The sequence below is a fragment of the Onychostoma macrolepis genome, chromosome 07, assembly GCF_012432095.1.
Source record: "Onychostoma macrolepis isolate SWU-2019 chromosome 07, ASM1243209v1, whole genome shotgun sequence".
NCBI lineage: Eukaryota > Metazoa > Chordata > Actinopteri > Cypriniformes > Cyprinidae > Onychostoma > Onychostoma macrolepis.
The window spans coordinates 39,321,089-39,346,034 of NC_081161.1; the positions used below are offsets into that span (position 1 = coordinate 39,321,089).

Sequence of the window (24,946 nt, forward strand, 5' to 3'; positions counted from 1 at the left end):
CCTCAGATATTTTGCAATGCTAATCCACAACATTAATTGCTATTGTTGTTCACATTAGGTTGACTCTCTTACATCTACACATAAATGGAGGTTAATGATTTAACATAAATAGCATAAATAGGGTTGTCTAAACCTGCATTTGTTACGCAAATTTCTTAGGCATCTAAATTATCAACATGATCAAAACTTCTAGTATATGCCCTATATACTATACACAATGCCTTGCCGTCTGATTGATAGTTCATACTTTTTTAGAAAATACAAGGCTTTTTTAGTATATTATAAAATTGGTCATGCATGTCCTTTTGCTGCGAAATCTTTACAGATTTAAGTAAACATAAGAATACTTTTAATATTTGTAGTAATATTTTAAGATGAACACCTAGACTGAAGCAACTTTTTATTTGATTATCCATACTTTTCTATTTACATAAATTAAGTTAAAACAGGCTTTTGAGTTTATTTGTTCATCTCTAAATCACTGAATTGAATAGCATTGTTTTGCCCCCATAATAAAAACGTACGTTGATCATAAAACGAAGCATTTAAATAATCTAAGTCATATTATTGGGAAGTGATAACTGATATTAATATGCATTTTAATAAATGTATACAGTTAGCCTACAAAGTTCTTATTGAGTTACATTATAAGCCATCAGAATTTCATCTTACTGTCTGGCCATATAAATATGAGCAACTGCACCAAATTGCATATTTTGAATAAAACAGAGATGTTTTTTTTGTCCTCAAGTATGTGTCAAGTATATTTTTTTCTAAATTACATTAAGTTTGATGTATCAAATGTGATGCTTAATAACATGCAACTTTTTTTTAAATAGATTTTTACAAATATTTTCACTAAAGGTTTAACAAACTCTTCCATTTCCAAAAATTCTGACTATTATTTCATATGTCGGGCTTTACAGTGCTAATCAGAGGCAGACAGATGGAAAATTGAATCAAACTATTGACTTCCAGCCTGTTTAGAGTTGCAGTTTCTCACATTAGTCGTGTTCTGCTCAGGCTGAACTGGAGTGTGTCCAGAGGCATGATAGTTATGATCTTGTAATCATTTATCTCATTTTGATCTTTTGATGATGCACGGGGCTTCATCTTTGTGGCCAGACGTGACGTTTTATTCCTCTAATGGCGAAATGCTAAAAGGAACTAATTAAGGGTGGTTTACTGAAAGGAATTTTTAGTTTTCAGAACGGATGAAAATGTCTTTCTGCCTAGTCTGTCGCGTGTCCTGTTTATTTGCACATCCCTATGTGTAGTATTTGTAGTGAGGAATGACTGTTTCAGACTTTCGTTCTTAGCTCTTTCACAGAAGCCCTCTCATTATCCAAACACAGTGGGAGTGTTCAAACCCAAAATAGTTCAGAGACGGGCCAATTACATGGTGTTAAGAGCCAGATTTTCACTGACAATTCAGTGTATTTCTCTAGAGGTGTAAGATCTACTTTCAAGATTTCAAACTATGAGAAATAACATGCTGATGAAATTCAATGCAAACCCTAAAATGAAAAATCGGTCATCATTTACTCACCCTTATGTTGTTTTAAACCAGTCTTTCTCTTTTCTGTGGAATACAAAATAAGATATTGCACGAGTAACTGCCTGGGATGACAGTTTTGTAGACCAACCTGGATGTTATATCAACTTGGTTCTCTCAACAAAAACCCAAAGGATTTCATCATTATAATCTTAATAAATGAACACAACTTTTATGAATTTCAAACCCTAAATACAATAGGAAGAGGTAATAAGCTTAGGCTTTAAACAAAGTACACCACAGTCACATGACCATTAAGCTTCTGTTTTTCTCTAAAACACATATTACTTGATATTTTGAGTTAGAACAGTTTTCAAGAGTGTGATTATAAATACAACGAAGCTGTAAAAGCAGATTATTGAGTATTATTAAATGTTGTAGACTTTGGGACAACTGAAGTTCCAGAGTTTCTGGGCTTTGGCCTGCAAAAATACACCATCCTTTCAGCACTGCATGATTTTCATTTTTGGTTGCACTATACCTTTAATTTTTTTTCTTGCATAGCTAGACAGATCAGCTGTGTAATGGATGAACTGCAGGATGGGATCCCGTTAAAGGAAAACACTGCCACTATGTGGCTGAAAGTTCTCAACCATTGTGCAATGAATCTGAAGGGTTATATTGCTTTCTCTACATTCTTCCTTGTGGATCTGCATTTATGTAACTAATTTAGCATTGATTGTGTTTATTCTGTTATATAAGATCATAAGAACACCAACACATCTCTGTCATCAAATGTAGTAAATGTTTACTGTGAAACGACCATGATACAAAATGGAATATCAAAGAGTACAAAAATACTCGTTCGACAGCATCTGTGATATTCATAATGTTCATGTGAGCAGAGGTCGATCTGTAAAATACAAATTAGAAGTGCACTTGCATTTTTTTTTTTTCCATCTACAATAGCCATTCTTAAGCAATAAAACCATGTCTAGAACCTTACATTGCACAAAAAGGCAAACTGGAGAATGTAGTTAGAGTTTGTCAAAGGCACTTTAAAATGTATTCAATTTTTCTCTGCAATAATTACAATGTAAATAACAGATTAAAAAGACTTCAAAATCAATGTGTGTACAAAAGAAATTAAACCACATTTGGAAAATGCTGTATATATAAGTTAAATTCAACAAAAATAAGGTTGCATAGAATGCGACTTTACAAACGTCTTTACAAAACATATTTTTACAAGTCTGATAAGACAAAATTAAGAAATGCATCAAGTATAAAACAGCAAAGCATTGCACTGTATTGCACTCATACTGTACACAATGTGTCGTTCAGGCATTGAATCTATAGATAGATGTTTAAGGCCCACTGCGGTGTATCCTACACTTTAACCATTCAGTTCATCTTAGTCACATTTCTTCATCCCTCAATGCTGCTGTGAGTGTTAATATGCGTCTGTGGTAATAACCAAGGTGCTTCAGCACGACCCAGCAGTGAAGACTGGACCATCTGAGGGGAATGATTTCAGTTCGCTCAAATAAAATAAGCAGATCAACTGCAATTCACCTATTTAAAACCATGTTGAAATCATTCCCTGGCCGTCGAGTCCTGGCACCTTCAAAGGCTCTTCACACAGAATGTTCTCAGGAGACCAGCGTTTCTCATTCTAGTGTCTAAGGAGATGCTTTTCTTCTCCTGTAAGGACTGTGGAAACCACAGCTGCTCAGTTCAGTGTACTGTGCCTGAAACAATAAGAAGAATTCAAGACATGAGAACCCTAATGAAAAAGTCATATATTTAAAATACATTTATGTCATACTAAGCATAGTTCAAATCTATTAACATATTTACTGACATATCGCTCAAGATATAAAAATTAGCATTAAACTTTATTTGGAGTACTACATGTGCACAATGCACATTTCTTAATATTAAGCCTAAAATGTGTTTCAATGTCACTATTGATGAGGATTGTATGATCTTTAAAAGCGAGATATTTAAAGTGTATCTAAAGTATACTTGTAATAGTTGCACTTTAGCACAATCAAATATACTTCAGCATATCTTTAGTTGGACTTCAGCACTACTTCCGCGTAATTAAAGTGCATTAAGCACAAAATGAGTTGTTCCAAATGATCAGATTTGAAGCATACCAGTTTAGTATACCAAAAGTAAAATTGCAGGGTATTTTTTATTGAGTACATAAACATGTAAATGTATTTGAAGTATACTTAGCATGAAATAAATTCATTTCAGTATATTTATTTTTTCACTAAGCTTCCAGACAAATAAGCAAATTGAGAAAAGGCAAAGCTTTCAGACATTTGAAATGATTTATGCATCCGTATTTTTTTGTTAAACTTCACCAGCTCTTATTCAACTTCTTAAACAACGCAATGCACAAGGTGAGTGAGAGAGGTGTTCATTAATAGTATGTAGAATAAAAGGACTTCCAATTCTTTAGGTGTACAACTTTGTATTAAAATTGACAAAATTACTTGTTTGTTAAACTTTATATTGGTATAATTTGGTAACTTATGTTGGTATTATTTTTAATTATATCATGCAAAATAAAATAATAAATTGTATTTATTATTAGCCAATAGCCTCATTCATACACAAAACATTATTATTACATTAAAGGATTAAAAAAAAAAAAAAAAAAAAAAATTATTTGTGGTAATTACCATTTGTACATCTGAAGGCACTCTGGAGAGGAAATCCATCACCTCATTGTTTTCAATGGCATATGGATTGCGCAGTTTCTTTGTGAATTTATGTATACCTAAAAAAAGAACATAATTATGATCAACCTCTACCGATAACTCAGAACTTCAAGGAACTTCAGTATTTGTCATAGATTTGCTTAATTTGTTCAATGGTTTTTCTGATTTGAAAGATTTCTCACACATTTCTCATTGTTTGAGAGTAACACAGCTGTTTACTTACCCCATAATAAAATAATGTAGCGTACTGGAATAAAGTAAGTGATCACAGTAGCCATCATGAGAACCAGGAAGGCCAGATTAGACAAGAATGGCACTGACCAGTTGAATGTACTGGGGAGAAAAAAAGAAAAATGTTGTACATGGTGTATCAAGGCTAATGTGCATGCATTCTTTTGAATATTTGTACTGTCTGAATGCTAGTTTACTGACTAGCAACAGATATATCAGGAAGGCTGATGAAGTGGCTAATATTTGACTCTTCTGATTATAGTTGGTGAACAATAGTTGTGTGTTTTAACTGTTTAACAGAAGTTGTAGTTCCCCTTTGGTTCAGTTTCAAAATACACAAACAGTGGATAGTGTACAATTTCAGTCGTTACAAATCATTCAACATTGAATAAATACTGTAAAAAAGTAGTGTATATATAATGCAATTACTAATTTTCTCTTAATATCCATTACAAATTTACAAACTTCAAAAGCTTGAATGAAGGGGTGACAACACCACATACTTCTTTATTCTTTCACCAAAGCATGCAATCTCTTCCAGAAGGTTCTGGACCGTAATGACAATCTCTTGAACCATGTGAATTTTCTCCATCAGACCTTTTCGTTCTGATTCCTACAAGAAGAAACATTTCAAAAGACCAAGGACATAAAATGTCACGCTTAGTTACTGGAATAAATGAATGCAAGTCATTTTCTGAATAGGAACGAATTATACCTTTTCATCTTCATCTTCCTCTTCATATAACTCCATGGTGTCCTGCAAAGGAATTTTTCATTTTATTTAAAAAATGTTAACAAGGTCTTAAAACAAAGCCATTAAATTATATATGAGATAACAATATGTAATCGTAAATATTTACGATATTAAATAAAACATTTACATTCAGTATCAAAATCACCAAAACAAATGCTAAACTAAATTCTTACTCTGGTTGATATTCTGCAATGAAAGCCACCACAATTACTAAAGTGTGCAATTTGTCAAAAAATAAAAATCACCCACTAGGTCTCTGGTGACTCTCTCAGAGGCGATCTGGAGATAGTTCCACACAATGAGAAGGACCATGAACATGGGCAGCATGTAGAAATCCCAGTACCACACAGTAAGAACAAAGACCTGAAGGAAAACACACGCAGGATTCAGGCTTTCATGAAGACTGAGACTAATGAAGGGTGACATATTCGTCATATATATACACATTACCCAAAATGCAAATGTGAATAAAGATACATGATTAACTATTAAAAAAAAAAGTTTCACTAGACTGGAGTCTTATTTGTAAGGTAAGCTGCTATAAAAAGTAACCTAGCATTTATATGATTCACTTCCAAATACCACAAAAATCTAATTAAACAATCATGAATTGACTGAATAAATGAATGAATTTCAAACCAGAAATGCTATGATGCTCCTCTGCACACTTTCCCACTGGAAACAGCTCTTGATGAACTGGTTGGTGTGGCACACGGCACGATAAAGGTTCCTCACGCGAAGAACATTCCTGGCAAGAACCTAGTGGTAGTTAGATAGTTAGCAGCTCATACATTGACACATTTCTGTGCAACTTATGCTATAATATTTCTTAACGTCATACCTTCTTAGAAAACTTGGCACTGTCCTCCATTAACTTCTGTTCTCTAGGTGTGAAGGTCCTCATGCTTGCTTTGATCTGGCCAAGGCATCGAACAATTCAAACTATTAAATATACAGTATCTGAGCATATGAAACATTTTACAGATCCACACAAGAATATATATCAGGGGCCCGTTCTTCGTACGTCGTTTATGATTGATTTGAAAGATTCCAGATCTTCTAATCCTGATAACTGGTCTCTGGCTAATTTGGTTCTTCAAACGAATTTGCGTATTAGATTAAAATATCTGGATTAAGTTGTCTAAGATTACTGCGTGTTCTCGTGTTCCCCGAAAAGGCCGGATGTATCGATCCTCAAAACCATGATCAGCAATGCAGCGATTGGCTGGCGGCAAGACAGCAACGTAATGACATCATATCATTAAAAAAAGACACCTGACGAAAAAGTTGACAAATTTCTGGACCTTTATAAGGAAACAGCCAAGCGAACAAAACTACATAAATGTTATAATAGACAAATGAAATGTGCACGGTTTTTAATTTATTTGTAATTTTTTTTACATGATTCCCAATTATTTATATTCATGATTTCTAGTATTTTTACAGGCTTTACATTTTTATGTCAATGTTGTGATTAGCAATTTATTTAATTTTATCTTTGAAGCAAATTTCTTATGTAACAGCATTAATTAAAATTTCTTAGAGATCCAGTTATCTGCATCTCTGCGCTCCATCAAGCCACTCCCATAGCTATCATCACTCAAATTAACGATTCAGAATATATAGCATGTGTGTAAGACTCCAATACAATTATAAAGTAATTATTTCATCACTAATAAATCTTTCAATGAGTAAAACTGGCTGTGTCTATAGTATTATAGACTACACAACATAGTTATATTATATTATTATATTGTTATATTATTTTCAAATTAATTTTTAAACTATTATTATGTTAAATTATTGTCCCTGGACCAGTAGGGTACTCTTATAATAAAGTAACGCTGGCTGGGATAGATTTTAAGTATCAATTCTGCTTAAAAAGATGCAATCTAATCCTGTTTACATGAAATAAACCTGCTCCTGAGCAGGTTTAAGTTTACGGACCCGTTGCTATGACAGCAAGTCCAGGATGAGCTTCGAAGAACCAAATGATCCCAGATCAAGCGAAATCGTCAACAATCAAATCCAGCTAACTGAGTTAGCGACATACGAAGAACGGACCCCAGGTGCTGAAAATGTATCCGGGTTTAGTATTTTTGAGCTAAATAATGGCACTATTATCTTCAGTAGAGCTGCTTTAACAGCTGTAACTGACGGATTTGAAAACATTCACACAGTTATTTATATATGTATGTAAATGTGAAGCAATCTAAACTGTATAAAGTGCTATATGAATAAATGTGACTGATTGGCTGATCATACTGAAGTATTGAATAAAGGTGTAATCTCTTTGTTGTTATTATCAGTCAAGACTCACAGAATTGTAAATGACTTCCAGCTCCAGTACTATGGTTCCTTTAGACAGTCCTCCCAAATTCTCTTTCCTCAGAGGACAAGCAACCTGCTGACCGTTACGTATCTGTTGTAATAAAAAAAACAAAAAAACAACATTAAAAAAAATTCTAACATATTAGCATATCAATTCCAATTCAATTAAGATGTTTTTCACACTGTTGCTCTAAAATTTAAGAAAAAAAAGTTAGGTATTTAAGTAAATTATGTCAATGTTCTGCACTTACTGAGAGTAAAGGAAAGGCCACCTTCCCCAAGAAATCTGGGGCTTTGTCTCCATCCTCATCAAACACAGTCACTTCCAGAACCTCGTGAATGTCTTTTACTGGGCTGGTCAACAAGAGAATTGGAATAAATGTCTATTAATTTGATAATACAGAATAATATATAATTGACATAGAAAACTGTTCAAAAGTTTGTGGTTTGTAAGCTTGTTTAAATGTTTTTGAAAGTCTCTTATGCTCGCGAAAGCTGCTTTTATTTCATCTAAAATAAAAACAGTAATATGTATGGAAGCCCGTTTCAGTCACTGAATAAAAAATTAAAAAGGTAATTGCGACTTTTTTTTCTCAGAATTGTGAGATATAAACTCGCAATTCTGAGAATATATCAGTCCCCCCCCCCAAATTGGACTTTAACTCGCAATTGCGAGTTTATATCATGCAATTATGAATTTAAATCTCGCAATTATGACTTTATATCTCGCAATTGCGAGTTTATATCTCACAATATAAACAAAAAAGTCTGAATTGTGAGATAAAAAGTCGCAATGACCTTTTTTATTTTTTATTCAGTGGCGGAAACGGGCTTCCATAATATTGTGATTAATAATTGCAATTTAAAATTTTTGTGAATTTTGCTGAATTTTTAATCTTCAGTGTCACATGAGCCTTCAGAAATTATTCTAATATGCTGATTTGGTGCTCAAGAAATCATATTATTATCATAGTTGAAAATGGAATGGTTGAAATTGTATCACCGGATTTTCTGGATCTGGTGATACATTTTTTTAAAGGATTTTTGATGCACACAGTTGAAAAGAGCAGTGTTTATTTTAAAAAAAAATAATAATAATTATATATATATATATATATATATATATATATATATATATATATATATATATATAAAATCGGTAACACTTTATTTTAAGTTTTCATAATACAGAGTAATTACCTAATTAAGTACTTAGAAGTAGCCGTTGTACTTACGTGAAATAAAATGTATTTACCATGTAACTAAGTTATGGAACAGCCTGTACTTACAGTTTGTAATTATGTAGATGTAATAGGTAGCTACTGTTACACATATGTAACAGGCCGAGTCTGTTGCACAGCTACTTTTACACTTAAGTACAATCTTGATACACTTTATTTTAAGTAGCTTATGGCTGTGTAATATTCTGTAATTGTAATGTAATTAGAAAGGTATTACATGTATTTAAGCCGTGCACTGTGGGTTAAATCAAACTAAGGTGCAGCTGGATAAGGTGTACAGTATAGATACACATGAAGTATACTTAAGTACAATCTTGATACACTGTATTTTAAGTAGCTTATGTCTGTGTACTTGCATTTATAATTATGTTGTATAAAGTCTGCAACACATATGTAACAATCTTTTGGTTACGTAAGTAGCTGTGTAACAGACTCGGTCTGTTACATATGTGTAACAGTAGCTGACTATTACATCTACATAATTATAAACTGTAAGTACAGGCTGTTTCATAACTTAGTTACATGGTGAGTACATTTTGTTTCATGTAAGTACAACGGCTACTACTAAGTACTTCATTAGGTAATTACTTTGTATTATGGACACCTTAAAATAAAGTGTTACCAAAAAACCTTTTAACATTACAAATGTCTTTACTGTGACTTTTGATCAACCGAATGTATCCTTGCATCCAATAAAAGTATTAACTTTATTAATTATTGTTAATCTTACTGACCATAAAGTTATGAATGGTAGAGTACATTGATAAAGTTTGATACTGACAATGTAAAGACTTTATTCCACTCAGGGTTGAGGGTCTTGTATATGGTATGGGTCTGCAGCCGGTTGTTTCCCAATTCCAGGACACAAAATGGGTCACTCTTTCCTAAACATATACAGAAGATCCAGTGAATGTGGTTGTTGATGCACACACCCTTGCTCACGACTAAAAAAGGCTCTTTGTGTAATCAACAAATAATAAATAATACCATTTAGATCAGCAGCCATGAGGTCAGTGGCCTTGATCACTTTAACCTGAAGGAAACCAACATCCCTCAAATCCTTCATGGAGTTTCTGAAACTCTGCAAAGATAAAGAAATAGGAGATCAGGACTGCATATTGTTTTTGCTTTATATTATTTATACATGTTCTTTTTCTTTTAAATGTCATAGTATGACATTCAAACATTCTTTTTTTAAATGCCATTCTATGCAGTATGCACTCTGTAGCATGCATAAGGAAGTACTGTGGTAGAGTAACTGGTTTGACGTACATATTTAACCAGCATGTTGTCTCTCTCATGAGGCTCTTCCAGTGGAGGAGCGACGAGATCCGTGATGGAAGCTCCAGTGCAGGGAGTGGGAGTGACGAGGAACACCACCCTGCCTCGGCCCGGGTCCAGCTCACGAGTAAACAGTGTGGATTCATTCAAAGGCAACCCAGACAAGTCGATCTCACACCTGCAATGTGCACACAGACAAACCAGCAAGACATCCTTAAATTCTTTATTCTTTTGAGTTGAATGTTCTAGGTTTGACAATGTAACCAGGTTTACACACTCTGTTTTTCTGTTAATCCACTTACATTAATTATTAAAAATGTGATTTGAAATTATTTAAGCTGTAAAAGATTTGTTGTGGAACTACTACTAAAAAAGTCTGGGGTTGGAAATATGTTTCAATGTTTTTGAAAGTTTCTTATGCTCACTAAAAACAATATTGTAATATTGTGAAATAATATTTACATTTTTAAATACCTTTTTTTTTTTTTTTTACAGTATAATTCATGTATCACATGATCATTTCTTTAGTACTGACTCCAAAACTTTATTATTATTATTATTAATGTTGTAAACAGTTGTGCTACACTTTTTCTGGATTCTGTAAAGTTCAACAGAACAATGTTTATTAAAAATATAATTTTTTGTAACATTGTAAAGGTCTTTAATGTGACTTTTGATCAATTTAATGCATCCTGAATCAAACAATTCATTTCTTTCTTTAAAATAGAAAGTCAAAAAGAAGGTCTGAATGGTAAATATTACATTATTGGCATATTTCATATAGTGATATTTATCATGTAAAAAAATAGCCTCGTATTCTTGCAATGTGTATTTACTGGTTTTATAAAGTCATGGCAGGAGATGAAATACTGAATACTGTGTAACTTTGGAAAGACAGGGTTTTACAGGAATTCTATAAAAGTAGCATCATGCCACAAGATACTATACTTTAGTATGTATTTTAACATTTATTCCACTTCCAGCTCCTTACTGTAAACTGTGAAGTAAACAACATAAGATTAAATTCCGTTGCTTCATGCCAGCTTCTGTAAATAAAACTCAGCTTAGACATTCTCAGAGTCGTTCAAAAACATCTGTCCATAACTCACTGTCCATAGCAATCCTCATATCTCCGCCCCTCTTTTCCCACCACTTCAATCTCTAGAATGCTGGACATATCAGGAAACTGGTTGAAGTCAAATCTTTCTCTCCACTGTGTGTTGACCTTCTTCACTTGACTCTGTGAAAATGGATGCAAACTTAAAGCCTGTACAGCACAAAAGCTGCATTGATTTTCCTTATTAATCTTGATATTCAACGTTAATGACTTTGTAACTACATCAGAAAAGAACTAAACCGGTCTTCCTGATGCTTTTCAGTAAATACCTTGCTTTTATATTTCTGATCTCCCAGTTTAAAGCGAACAAACATGTCCCCCTGTCCGTCCAGTGGTAAGTCCCGCCCCTCCACCAGAGTGATGGTATACACCCCGGTCCAGAGTTGACTCTTCTTCATAGACTCCGTGAGACGCTTGTTATGCTCTGTTGAACTTCCCTGAGGATCAATGAAAATATTGCAATGTGATATTGAGAACTTGTGCAAAGTTTCTGGATATTATAAATCGCAGCGGTTCTCAACTACCAGGTCTATTTATACAGATCTTTCATGCATCCAATCAAATTACAGTATTTTTGTCACTTGGTAAAAGCTAGTCAATTTAGGCGGATGCCAGCATGGAGAAACTATGAAAAAAATTATGCAAGATATAAGGTGGCATGACCCAGATTAATTATAAAAATTACAAGTTGAGAACCACTGTTATATTGATTATGAATTTGGTTAGTTTTATTCTTCATTGCGTTATTTGCATGCAGATTAACATATAGACCGGCCCCAGATGAAAAAGCAGGATCATTGTTTGTGGAATCATTTGCTTTGAATATATTATTACAGGAAGTATTTGGATAAATTCATGAGAAAGCGCTGACACAACTGCTCTAGAATCAAAAGACAATTGGAGGTAATTTAAAACTAATCCTTCTCACCGTGAGGCTCCTTTTTTTCCTTTGGGCCCATCTCTTCACAATAGAAACAAATATTGTGAATACATAAGCAGCAAACGTTTAGTTTGGAGTTAGTTGCCTTGCCTAACCAGCTCTTTAAATTCACAAAGTTGCTTACGTGTTTTTTGTTTTTACCGTCCCTCACAGATAAGCAGATATCGATGATTATGACACCCATATCGTCCTCCAGGCTGTTGGGGTCGTCCAGTGGAAGCACCATCTCGCTGCTCCTGTACAACAGACAGAACAAAAGCATCAGAAACCACACTTCTGGTTTGACCTTTAATGCAAACATTTCAAATCGACCTACTTTTCAAGTTCCAGTTCATTGAGCTCAACACCGCAGGACCCCATGAAGTCATCCGTTGTCAGATCTCGATCATAAACCTGAATAATGGGTGGATGGGACTGCTTAACATACTTGTTGTTATCTTGGCGTTACATGAATGCTTATGCATGCATGCCACAGCAAACTAAATGTGTACCTTGATGAAGAGTTTCTGGTCCAGGTTGCGGATCGGGAAGGAGAAAGCCTCATTCCAGACAGGGTTGAGATTCTTATACACCACTTTACTTTTATACAAGGTCTTCCCATCCAGTTTGAATTTCACATACGGATCACTTGTGCCTATGGAGAGAGCAGTGTGTTATTGACCATCTGCAAATTTTCTTAAATATTTTTTAGCTATAGTATTTGCATGTATTAGAGTCTCATTTTTATTTTCTAATCTAGAAATAATTTAAAATGCAGTTCTAAAAATAAGCAATGGCTTAAATATACTGTATCTGTACTATGGCAAAATGCATTACTGTTCAAAAGTTTAGAGTCTTTTTTTTTGTCATAAGTGACAGCAAAGACATGTATAATGTAAAAAAAATCATGTGTCTTTTATGCTCAAATTTCTGAAAAATTGTTTTCCACAAAAGAATATTAAAAATGTTCCTTGAGGAGCAAATCAGCATATTAAAATGATTTCTGAAGGATCATGTGACACTGAGGACTGGCGTAATGATGCTGAAAATTGCATCACAGGAATAAATCACATTTTAAAATATATAGAAAACAGTTATTTTTAATTGTAATATTTCACAATACGGTTTTACTGTATCAAATAAATGCAGCCTTTGTGAGCATCAGAGACTTTTAAAAACATTTACCAACCCCAAAATGTTGATTTCTTAATTAAATGTTTACAGTGATTCTTTAAAAAAAATAATTAAAGTAATTTGGCAAATTCATTTTCATTTACTTTTATTCCTGCTTTGCAGTTCTGCTTTAAAATATTACTAATAGTTTAACAAATTTGTGCACCAAACTAAGTCAGTGTGATATAACCAACATGCAGGTCATTTTGTTATGTGACAATAAAACCATAAAACAGGAAATGGCATCACAGAGACGACCCCCGTAGACCCTCATGATACGGTATGTCACATGTCTTAAGAAAAATCAATATGACCTTTTATGGCACAATAAGTTAGTTCAGCTTGAAATGCCAAAGGAATAACCCTAAAGAAAATGTCAAAATGCATACTAAAAAAATGCATCGTAAAAATGTTTGAAAAAATTCATGAAAATAATAATTTAAACACCTACACTCATGTGTATTCAATGTGCAAACAAACTATCATATTACATGTTACTTGATGGTTATTTCAGAAGACATTACCATTGACACTTATTAATCAAAATATGCCAAAATGTATGAAACCGATGATAAAAAACTTGGAACATTTGTATTTAAACAATTGTTTTTAAACAATTGCCAATTCAGACATAGTAATCTGACCTATAAATATGTAACCATAGGTATTCCTTCAAGATAATATCTTTTATAACCTTTCAGTGAACTATGTGGCCAAGTATTTCAGTGAAATACAAGTGCAGTCCCCATCATCTTCCCTTCAATCAGATGACATGTTTAGTAAACTCAGTTGGTTTTGTCATGTGTGAGGGTTTGCCTCTGACAAGGATGTGGTTAATACTTAAGTGCAACATCAGTGCATGAGGCAAAACCAGGCAGCTTCCGGAGAAGACTATCATTTTGAAAGAGCAAGTAGAGCTGCAACATGCTACAACTTCTGGTAGGTTACAGTGCTATATAAACGGATAAAAATAGGGCCTTCAATAAGGCTGTAAAGGGCATACTAAGCAACCTGCCTTGCTGACTATGGTTTGGAAAATAACTCTGTTGCACCAGTAGAAGGCGTATGTTTGAACAAGTTCTGTCCTCAGTTACGCCCTCTTTTGCTCCCTCATCCACCACACATAGCTCACCCCAAAATAAAAGTTTAGTCATCATATACACAACCCTAAGTTGTAAAACCTGCATGAGTTTCATTCTTAAATATATTGTTTTTTTGTGTTCAAAAAGAAAAGAAAGAAACTCATACAGGTTTGGAATAACTTGAAGGTGAGTACATGAGAGAATTTTAATTTTTGGTGGATTATCACTTTAAAAGCAACAAAATTCAAAAGCGACTCTTTATACTTGGTCTAACTGTGATTAAACCATCAGTGCTTGCTATTAATGCTTAAAAATCTGAATTTTATTTATTACAGTGGAGTAATGACTGCTGGAAATTCAGCTTTGGATGACCGATATATTTAAAATATATTAAAATCTATCTTAAAAGTTATTTTAAATTGTAACAATATTACACAATTTTATTTTATTTTTTTTAATCAAATAAATTCAGCCTTGGTGAAAAACAGACTGCAAACCAAACCTTTGAACGGTAGTGTATATTTGAGTATCCTATTTACCGATATCCTTTACAAAAGTAAAATGAGTTGCAATCAGCAATTCGTGTTGACTTTAAAACAACAATATGATGTGTGATTATATCATCCACAATAAAGGCAGGTGTGCTGTGCAAACACTTACTGTAACATGCAAATACTCAGTGTAAAATCTCAAGCTTCTCTTATATAACAGACACCAATGAAAACAGCCAATAAACGAACGGAGGAAAAACGTCAGTAACAGTATCCTATTCTTTCCAACAGTCTTTTTCTAAACGAGGATCAATTAAGATTGGTTTCACCTTCTTGAGAAAATGCAACAACAGGACAGCTTTGAAAAAGCCTAACAGGCCTACGACCACAAATCATGAAATTACAGCAAAATACGCAGACTTAAAAACAGGAAAAAAGCTTGTTCAATGAACCACGTAGCAATGACGCAATACAGACACAATAAACAGCACTAAATGAACTCGGGAAGAGGAAGTGTATATCCTAGTCTCCACCTGTCTGTGTTTTTACATGTCTTTGATGAGAGCCTCATGTGCCAGTAAAGTCAATAGTGCGTTTTGAAGGTTCAAGGTGTGTCTTGCATCTACGCAGGTGTGGCTGCAGACAGGTTTGAATGTGTTGAGAGGAATGTTCGCTGAAGTATGAAAGTAATGCACACGTTCTGGTGTTAACACAGTCAACTAAAGCAAAACTGAGTGATCAAAGAGTGATAAAGTTAATTTAAAGCCTAGTAACAATGTCACTGTCAAAGCCAGCTGATGATCTGAAATGATTACTAGCGTTCATACTTTCACTATCACTTTTAAATTTATATTTAATATAAGTAAAAGTGATGTATATCATTTCTATGGCACTACTGTTACTCAACAAAACTGCAATGATTGAAATGAAAATAATGATTTGAAAATAACAAGCTTCCAACCTCAGACATACAAGTCAATTCCCTGCTAAATGGGTTGTTAGAAATAGTGCTACCCTGAACTCACGCTATTGGTTAATTCAGAAGCAGACATGTTGGACTACTCAAACAAACAGAGGAATGTTTTGAAAGCTTATTTACATTTGTCTCTACATAGTAAACTCGGGTAGGAAGTATTTTGATATTGGAGAAAACATATCACGTTAACGCCTTTTGCTGGGCTGTGTTAACTCCTGCTGGTGGGTACACCTTTAACAAATAAGCACTAATACAAAAACCACTGATTGTTATTAAAATGTAGGTTGTGTGAAGTGTTTCAGGGTGTGTTGTGTTTATACACAGATATCTGACACTCACCGCAGCGGTCTCTAATGACCAGTCCACGGCCCTCCTTTAGGCATATAGTGAGCAGGTACGTTCTCTGAGCTTCCTTCTGAAGCTCATTCACTCCAGCTGTTTCTGTCTTCATGTCCAGAATCTGATTTAAAAAAATAAATAAATATGAGAGAATACAACAAGTTTTTATACAAGTCCTTTGGGCACTATATCTGGATAGTGTGACATGACATGTCAAGTAGAGACAGCAGCAATTTTGTCATTTAGGAAAACATAAATGGTCATTAAAAATAGCAGAAAAATATAGAAGTGGTGACTAGTTAGTTACACCATCTCAAATATACACTTTCTTTATATAGTACTACTCACATGTAGCTTTACCCCCTTACTTCTTTTTTTTTTTTTTTTACTACGTCATAATTTTTTAGAACTTTCTCTCATTGACTAACACTAATAGTATTATTATTCATTATTCATAATCGAATTGCTAAAAAGTCAGTGTGTTATTCGCTTATGAATTCCGGTTGAGGTTTTTTTTACACTACCATTCAAAAGTTTGGTGTCGGTAAGATTTTTGAAATTTTTGAAAATCACCAATGCTGTATTAATTTGATCAAAAATACAATAAAAACAAAAAGGTAGATCGTGAAGCAATGAGACACATCAACCATAACTCCTTCAAAAACATCCAGAAACCTTGGAGTTATGATTGAGCTGAATTTCTCAGAGCACACTGCTAAAACTGCCCAGTCCTGCAGATTTGCTTTATGCAACATTAGGAAGATCAGGCCCTTTCTTTCAGAACATGCTACAGAACTCCTTGTTCAAGCTCTTGTTCTGTCCAGACCGGACTATTAACGCTCTCTTGTGGTAGCAAGATTAGTATTTAACGAGTACACACCTCTGCTAATCAATTTGCACTGGCTACCAACAGCTGCTCGCATTAAATTCAAGGCATTGATGTTTGCCTACAAAACCACCATTGGCTCTGCACCCCTGTTTCTAAATTCATTATTGTTCCATCCTTGCCACATAAAAATCTAGTACTAGGGAGCACCATCAATTACCAAGTTAAAATGCTGTTTTACGCAACTTTCACATGGTCAGGAAGCAAACCTTGAGCCTTCAATGTCAGCTTTGGAAAAAGAACACTCTTACACACAGTATGGTCCATTTCAGGGCCATTTGAAGTACAATGTCACGTCCTCTGATATCATGGAATAGTAGACTTAAACACAACAAAATAACACACACACATACATGCACACACCAAACATGCTAATACTTACATTACTGTGGTCACCGTCGGGTATGGAGAATGTATCTGAACCATTTCTGTTGAAATGCGGCTTCTGTTTCCCCAAACACAAACAAAACAAAACAAATGGAAGAGTGAAATACTTTTCTAGATATGATCAAAAAAAATAAAAAGTTACTAATTCATGAATCAATGGTGTAAAGAGATTTCCTTATTTATCCAACGTCAGTCTCTAGCGGTCAAAAACAGTTATTTTGTATTGACGACTTCTAATTTCATGGAACATATTTCTAGAATAACACCGAAGATCATCTTTCTTAATATCTTTATTAAAAATTCCTTAGTCCCAGGGAGACTGAATGCTAAGCCACATAAACAAAGAACTTGAGGAATTAAAGTTTCCACTGCTAGGAAACCTAAAAAAAAATATATACTTAAACTTAAATATAACACACTTGTAAAACTGCTTACTCTAAAAGCTTTTAAAGATCAGGTTCTTTTAATAAAAACTAAGCAACGTGCAGGGTTTTCCTTCCTTACTGAAAATCCCAAGTTAATCTTTCAGCATCAGGTGATTCTGTGTTTAAGGTATTACAAGCCAAATCACCTTGAAAAACGAGTAGCTGACTCACCCGCAAAGGCAAATATTCTCGCATACTATCCAGCATCAAAAAATATAATAACTCTACTAAGATTAAAGAGAAAGATTACCAATGCAAAAGGAAGCAGCGTTACATAACTAGCAAACGTCTACCTCCACCTGGCCATGAAAGATCTCCGTTTGTGTGTTTATTTTTGGTGCCGTACAGTACCGTAAAACATAGCTTGACACTTCCCGGGTGCTCATTTGCATTTTAAACAAATGGAGAAGCACCAGTCTGCTCTAAATGTGTGTTACCACATTCTACGGCTTTGACATATTATGACAAGTTCCTGCAGTGATGACTTGCTCATGTTCAGAGGAACTGCATTTCACAATAGAGTGATGCTTTGCACTGTTCTCTGGAGGAGAGTAGGCAAAATAGAAGACGGTGAAAAACTGTGCATTGTCTAACTTGAATTAATGATTTTTCATTTCAACTGAAATGCTAACAGCATGCCAATGCAGTGAAAACTACCAGAAATGCATGCAATTGCAATCCATTTCAATAATAAAAGTAAGTTTTCTGTGTGATCACAAGGAAGTACTAAGTTCACCAAAAGCATCACATGCAAACAGGTTCGTGTAACACAATCTTGAAAGCAAAATAAGCAGAATCACAGAAAACTTCCTCCCTCCTTTGATGATTAACCCAGCTGAAAGATCAAGATCACTGGCACGTTTTACCTCAGCCAGGCTCTCTGATGTAGGAAGCTGTGTGTCCCTCAAACGCAGCACCTGATCCATCTCATCTGTGGATTTGGAGATGTTGTGCTCCTCGCACGGGGCATCAGCAACTGACTCCTGCGACGGCCAGCCGGTGGAGTCCAGCGAATCAGCGAGGCCGGTGCCGCCCCCTTTCTTTCGCAGAGTCACGCTGAGAGGGGTGGTTGGGCTACTGTTGCAAGCTGAGGACGTCCGGAGGTCAGCTGGCTGCTGGTGGGCGGGCCTTTTTAGGGAGGACGCCCGACTCCTCTGCAGGACGTCCAACATAGATGTGTTCATCCGCTGGTCCAACAAGCGCTCTTCCCTCACCTCCGGCTTGTTGAGGTTTTTGTCGCTGCCAACTCGTGGGTATCGGAAGAGTTTGGCTTTTTGGCGCAAACTGCCAATCATGGACTTTTTGTCCTCCATGAGAAGGGTGTTGGAGTGTGTGTATATGTGAATTTCGCAAAGGCCTCTCTCACACACTAGAGCTGGCTTGTGACCAAGACCTGCAAGGACAATACGAGAAAACAAATTAAACACAAAAATGTCACAAAACTGACCCTATTTACTTTCACAGCACATGTTCCTGGTTGGAGTTGATTGACCACTCATAGAATAATAAAGAAGAGAATTGGTATTTGTGGCATTTGGTTTAATAGTCTAGTGATTTGAGACTAAGAAGACAAATTTAGGATTCCATACCTGTTAGTGTTAAGGTCATTGCACAAGGAGCACGTTAAAAAATAAATACGACCTCACGTTGTGTCAATCACGTTTACAAACTGCCTCCGAAACTTTCGTCCGTCATAAAAAAAAAAAAAATTCGGATCAGGTTAGATTTTCTGCGTTTTCGCATCCATAGCATGCATTTTGATAGGAAAGGTTGAGGAATACGAAAAAACAGAAAAACGCACGCAAAAATTTCGGATTCAGTGTGCAATGACCTTTAGAGTTGCAAAAGTAGTGTTATCTATTAGAGATTTGAAATATATTACTGAAGCATTATCTTACCAAGTAGTTTTTGAGATAACCTAACCTGCCTTAAAAGGACTTTGGAATGATTAATCAGTGCACATAATTACAATCACAAATAAGTAATTCACAAAAATAAAGTACAATTTAAGACTTGCCTTGTTTATTGATTTGCAAAAGTGCATTCAAGTTATTTATGACTAATTCTGTCTCTTCTTTAAAGCCTGAATTCAAGAGGAGTGGTTTGATTACATGAAAATTATGTTCAACAGAAAAAATGGCTGCAGGCTTACACGCACTGACTTGCTAATATTAGCAGGTAAAGTCAACCGAACATGAAAAATATCATGTTTACTTTCACCTGTGGAAAAACCGTTGTGTCAGATGATAAACACCGTTAATATCAGCAGACTGTCATATCAATAAACCTTGTTTAAACTGACACGTGTCAATCTGCATGTTTGTTCATGCAGCTTGATCTGCCAAACATTTTCTGCATTTCCATACATGGTTCCTTTTAAATGCTTTAAATGTGGTGTGACAAATGAATTTTTAAAAGTATAACATTTCATGTAGTCTCTCAATCAATACAATCATACAGGATTTCATTAAAGCTGCATGCATAATAAACATACAGTCATTTAAAACAGATATTATGTTATTATATATTATATAACTTTCCAAACATATTTCATCTACCCAAGTATCCATTAAAATAAATAGCAGAAACAAAGAATTTCTGAAAAGGTTTCATGTCGCTGACAGAAAATCTCACCTTGTGCATTAAACTGCATAAAGCAGATGCTACACTGTAAATGACAGGATATGACATCAGCAAAGAGCATTACCATTTCACAAAAATCAATAAAGAATCATTTGTATTTGTAAACTGTACATTGTGTTTTTTTCTAAAACGCAATACACTATATCACTTCAACACATACGCATTCTCACATAGTATACATAAATACTGTATATATCTTGAGAGAGACAATTATATTTTGTTAGAAGCCAATTCTAAAACAATGTAGCAGATATGTTAATCAACTATAAGTGACCAAGTATTCGCTGTGCCTACTGCCTACACATTTATTTTTTCAGTTCCTTTTTAATTGAAGACAATAAATCAAGAAAATACTTGTTTGAGATTTCCATAAATCTGCACTATGATTCATGGCCCATTCGGTCACCTCAGACCTGATTTCTCTAAAGTCTTCTTTCATTTGTTTTAAACAGGCCTAACATGTTGTGGGTGTAATTCAAGCCAAAAGCTTATCCCTCTGCCTCCCTTTGTGTGGAAGCATAACTTGACTTTACAGCTACACATCAGGTTTTTTTCACACATCAGTGATAATGGAAAAGAGACACAGGTGACACAGGTGTTTGCTAAGGCAAGCATCTATTATTATTATTGCTCATATTTGCTCATACATACAAACCTGACCTAAGGAAGTATTAAACTTCAGAGCGCACATGAATAATGCAAATGATGATCAATTGAGATGCTATTGTGTAATCTGCGTCACAAACTCCACCTGGCAAATGATGACAGAAAGATTTGGGATGGGCTTTTTTGACTTTGGTTTTGGTTTGTAGGTAGGCACCCAGAACACCCTATAACCACCTACAGCAGCAATGCTTGTAGTCTAAGAGAAGGAAAAAAAATAATATACCAGAATATTTCAAAAGCACAAACACTCGGGAACTAGAGAGTATAACATGTTGAAAACTAATCCTTTAAGCTGCACTTATAAAAAATAGGCCAAATGTGTGTTGTGTGTGAGTCATAAAAGACAGAGAAAGCAATACCTAGATTTATTGAGATCACAAGCTTTATACGGTTTTTATTTATTGTTATAATTATTAAGATTATTTTTATTATTATTACTATTACAGTTGCTGCATACACTATAATATATATATCTTTCTCTTTTTCTATTCATCTAAGAATCCTGAAAAAATGTATCAGGTTTTCACTGTTTCCAGCATCAATAATAATAAGAAATGTTTCTTAAATCACCAAATGAATGATTTCTGAAGGATCATGTGACACTGAAGACTGGAGTAATGGCATATATGTAGTGTAGTAGTGAATCGGTACATACAAATCATTTCTAAAAAGCAATAGATGCATAATCCTCTTATGGGTTTAAATACTGTGAGCATGAACTTAAGATTTAAAGATTCAGAATATTATGCTTGCATGCCGAGTATCTTCAAAATCTGTCTCACTTTTGCGACACTACAAATTTTACTCAAAAACTTGACCTGTCTGGGACGCATCTCCCCCGTTATCAGGGACTGGATTACAGCCAACTAAACAGTTTGAGGAAATGGCTAGGTAAATATCACAGTGGTGGTTTTCGAGAAACACCACAGATAATTCTTGGTCTGTCTCAAAATTACTTCAAAACTATCATGCTAAATAGTTTGATTTAGATTAACATATAAGACAGCAAGTTTCGAGTCTGTCTTGTACAGTGTTATCCCGAAGTCTAAACTACACTGATAATTTACACAATTTATTATTTTTATTATCAATTTATTATCAATTTATTACAAAGTGAGGTGACACTTTGAGGAACTATCAATATATTATTTTTACTTTTACAATTACTTGAGGGACTTTAACTAATTTCAGCAACAATCAAATTTCAGAAAATACCCAATATTGCAAAAGCCTATTTACATCAGATTTCACATGATAACATAACTTCAAATGCAATTTCTTGGTCAAAGGCTAATTCTAAGAAATCAGTGGTTAAAAATCCTAAATGTTGGATTACACTGAAAAACATTTCAAATATGGCAACCAATAAAAGACGATCTGTGGCTATACTGATATCAAGCACAATAGACACAATAGACACAATAGACACACCGACATCCGCTAAATTAGGCGTGAGATACAACCACTTACTCAAACTGCATATAATCATTAACTTTTAAGTAAACAAAGCTGGTCATAAAGTTGGGTTTGAGCTAACCGTAAAGGTGGTGCGGTCCAAATGGCATCCTTGCGGCTTTTATAATGCTTCAAAACACACTTCATCCGTTTGATCCATTGGCCATTAGTATTATCCCTCCATTCACTTGTACAGTCAATCCCAGCTGTACAGTGAGTCTAGAGCCACATACAACTGTCAGAGCAATGCTATATGATACTTAATCAATCTGTGCACACCTGAGTTTGTCTTGTTTACTCCATATATGGTTGCTATGTTTAGATACTAGGTATAACATAAAGCAAAAGAAATCATATGGAATTCAGGCCAAAATCAACAACTGGTATTGCATTTTCAAACATAGCCCAGAATATCTGCTTGTCTATCCATCCATCTGGTTCCCACACATTTTAACCAATGAATTTTCATGGGAACCTGTTCTAGTGCTCTGTAAAAGGAAAGTAACTTAAGACAATTCCAAATATTTTTAGCTTTTTAAACTCACAAAGGAATATGTCAACACAACCTTAATTTTCCTACTGAATACAAATGAACACAAGATTATTACACATTGTCCCTCCCACAACACAAACAATGAAACAACATTCACTTCCACAAAGAAGGATCTAATACTGTCTGCGAAGTGACAACTGAAAATGTGAAGAATGCAGCAGTTATGAAACAAACAGATGCATTATGATGGATAATATCTGTCTGACACAATATTTGCAAAATATGGAAGGAGTGTTGACAAAATAAAGTGAACAAAAATTGCAAGACACATTGCAAATGTCATAAAAATCAATTAAAAGCAATCCAATGCATGCACATTCACATGTGGGACAGTCCCAGACAGGTATATGATTCAACACTGAAACATTTCGTTTTCAGTTATTTGAATATATAGGCATTCATTTGAATAAATCACTGTATCAGAAGTATTCCTACCTGAGGTCCGGCGTTTAATCCATTTCCTTTAAAACCAAAGACGTATGGGATCAAAGAGAAAACATCTCGTGTTCACAGCAGTGCTTTCACTAACTTCCTACTCTAGTGCAAGTGACATGAGTAATACAGCAAGACTTCACTGATGAGTTACCGAAAAACAACAAGTGAGTAGAAAGGCGATTAGCGTGATTCAGAAGCAGATATTACTGGCCCGGAAGCTGTCCATAATTGGTCAAGTAGGCTGGGTCTAAAAATTAGATCTGTTTATTTAAATACCAATTGTGCATTTAATCGATATCAGTGTTTCCCAGTGCCATTCTTTACATTTTACATTTAATGTTTACACCGCTGCTAAACTATTACGCAGACAGGGCTGTCACGTAACACGTGTTACTTTTCTCATCGCTGGTAAGGATGGACCAATCACCAATGTTTGAGATGACTAGCTAAATCGTTTTATAAAGGTAGATGGGAGGCGTTTTAATTTGTAAAACAAGTAAGAATTTAAACCAAAATTGAAACGATTATACTTTTTCGTGTATAAACGTCTCGAAAAAATATAAAAGTGCTACTGAGATTTGAATGGGGCTCAATGGAGAGTTCTGCGTTCTGAGCCACTAAGCGCCCCCTGGAGAATTGTCCCATGAGAAATTGTTGTTTGTCGCACAACGGAGTCGTTGTTTGGCCCATATAAAACAAGGCTGCTGTAATCTGTCAGTCACATGGATCAGATTGTGATCTATTAGAGTTTCACATAACAGTCCGGATGCTATAATTCTTCTCCAGTTGTGAGATAACGTTATTATTAACTAGGATATAAACAAACTCTTTGCATGTTTTCTTTCCGCTGTGCATGAAATCTGTCTTGACGTTATGAAAATGACAAACATGCTCAAATTCAATCTGCAAACGAAAACGGTCTTTAGTGAAAATAAATACTGGATGAATAAATTCAGTTTAGTTTGTTTATGCACCACTAGGTGCACTGTCACCTAGTGGTTAAAAAAGATCAAGTAACTGTAAAATTGCAGGGATTATAGGCTATCATTGTTTATTATATATTATCATATTTTGGGGCACCCCAGGTTGATCAGATGCAACACCTCTTGAATCAGCTAAATATCGTCTTCGCAACTACTGATGCAATAGAGTCTAAAATGTAACTCAAAAGCATTATGCTGCATTCTTGCAGAAATGAATTCACAGCATTATGCAAAGAGTTCTGATCACTCAAGAAAATCCCTTTGACTACATTTAAAACTTGTGAAGTTATGGTTTTAAACACGACTTTCCAGTAGTGTTCAGTGCAAAACAAACGAGAAACCGGTGGG

The 24,946-nt window shown here is 34.7% G+C and overlaps 1 protein-coding gene across 4 annotated transcripts; it reads right to left on the reverse strand.

Annotated features, from left to right (window-relative positions):
* Positions 1-2,281: 2,281 nt before the first annotated feature.
* Positions 2,282-23,909, reverse strand: mctp2b (multiple C2 domains, transmembrane 2b). Of its 4 annotated transcripts, XM_058783139.1 has the most exons (23): positions 23,616-23,909; positions 18,730-19,256; positions 17,434-17,496; positions 16,166-16,286; positions 12,617-12,759; positions 12,442-12,518; positions 12,250-12,361; positions 12,114-12,146; positions 11,455-11,622; positions 11,178-11,308; positions 10,060-10,246; positions 9,775-9,868; positions 9,569-9,671; positions 7,798-7,900; positions 7,536-7,637; positions 6,057-6,131; positions 5,855-5,974; positions 5,465-5,578; positions 5,177-5,218; positions 4,965-5,074; positions 4,454-4,563; positions 4,192-4,289; positions 2,282-3,246 (listed from the first exon to the last, which is right to left on the reverse strand). In XM_058783139.1, exons 2-23 carry the CDS (start codon positions 19,174-19,176, stop codon positions 3,178-3,180), a joined length of 2,622 nt encoding a protein of 873 aa, XP_058639122.1. In that variant the 5' UTR covers positions 19,177-19,256; positions 23,616-23,909; the 3' UTR covers positions 2,282-3,177. The 4 variants fall into 4 exon arrangements, with proteins under 4 accessions (XP_058639122.1, XP_058639123.1, XP_058639126.1 ...); XM_058783140.1 differs by lacking the exon at positions 12,114-12,146 and having other exon boundaries at positions 23,616-23,907; XM_058783143.1 differs by lacking the exons at positions 18,730-19,256; positions 23,616-23,909 and adding an exon at positions 18,114-18,198.
* Between the last annotated feature and the right edge of the window lie 1,037 nt (positions 23,910-24,946).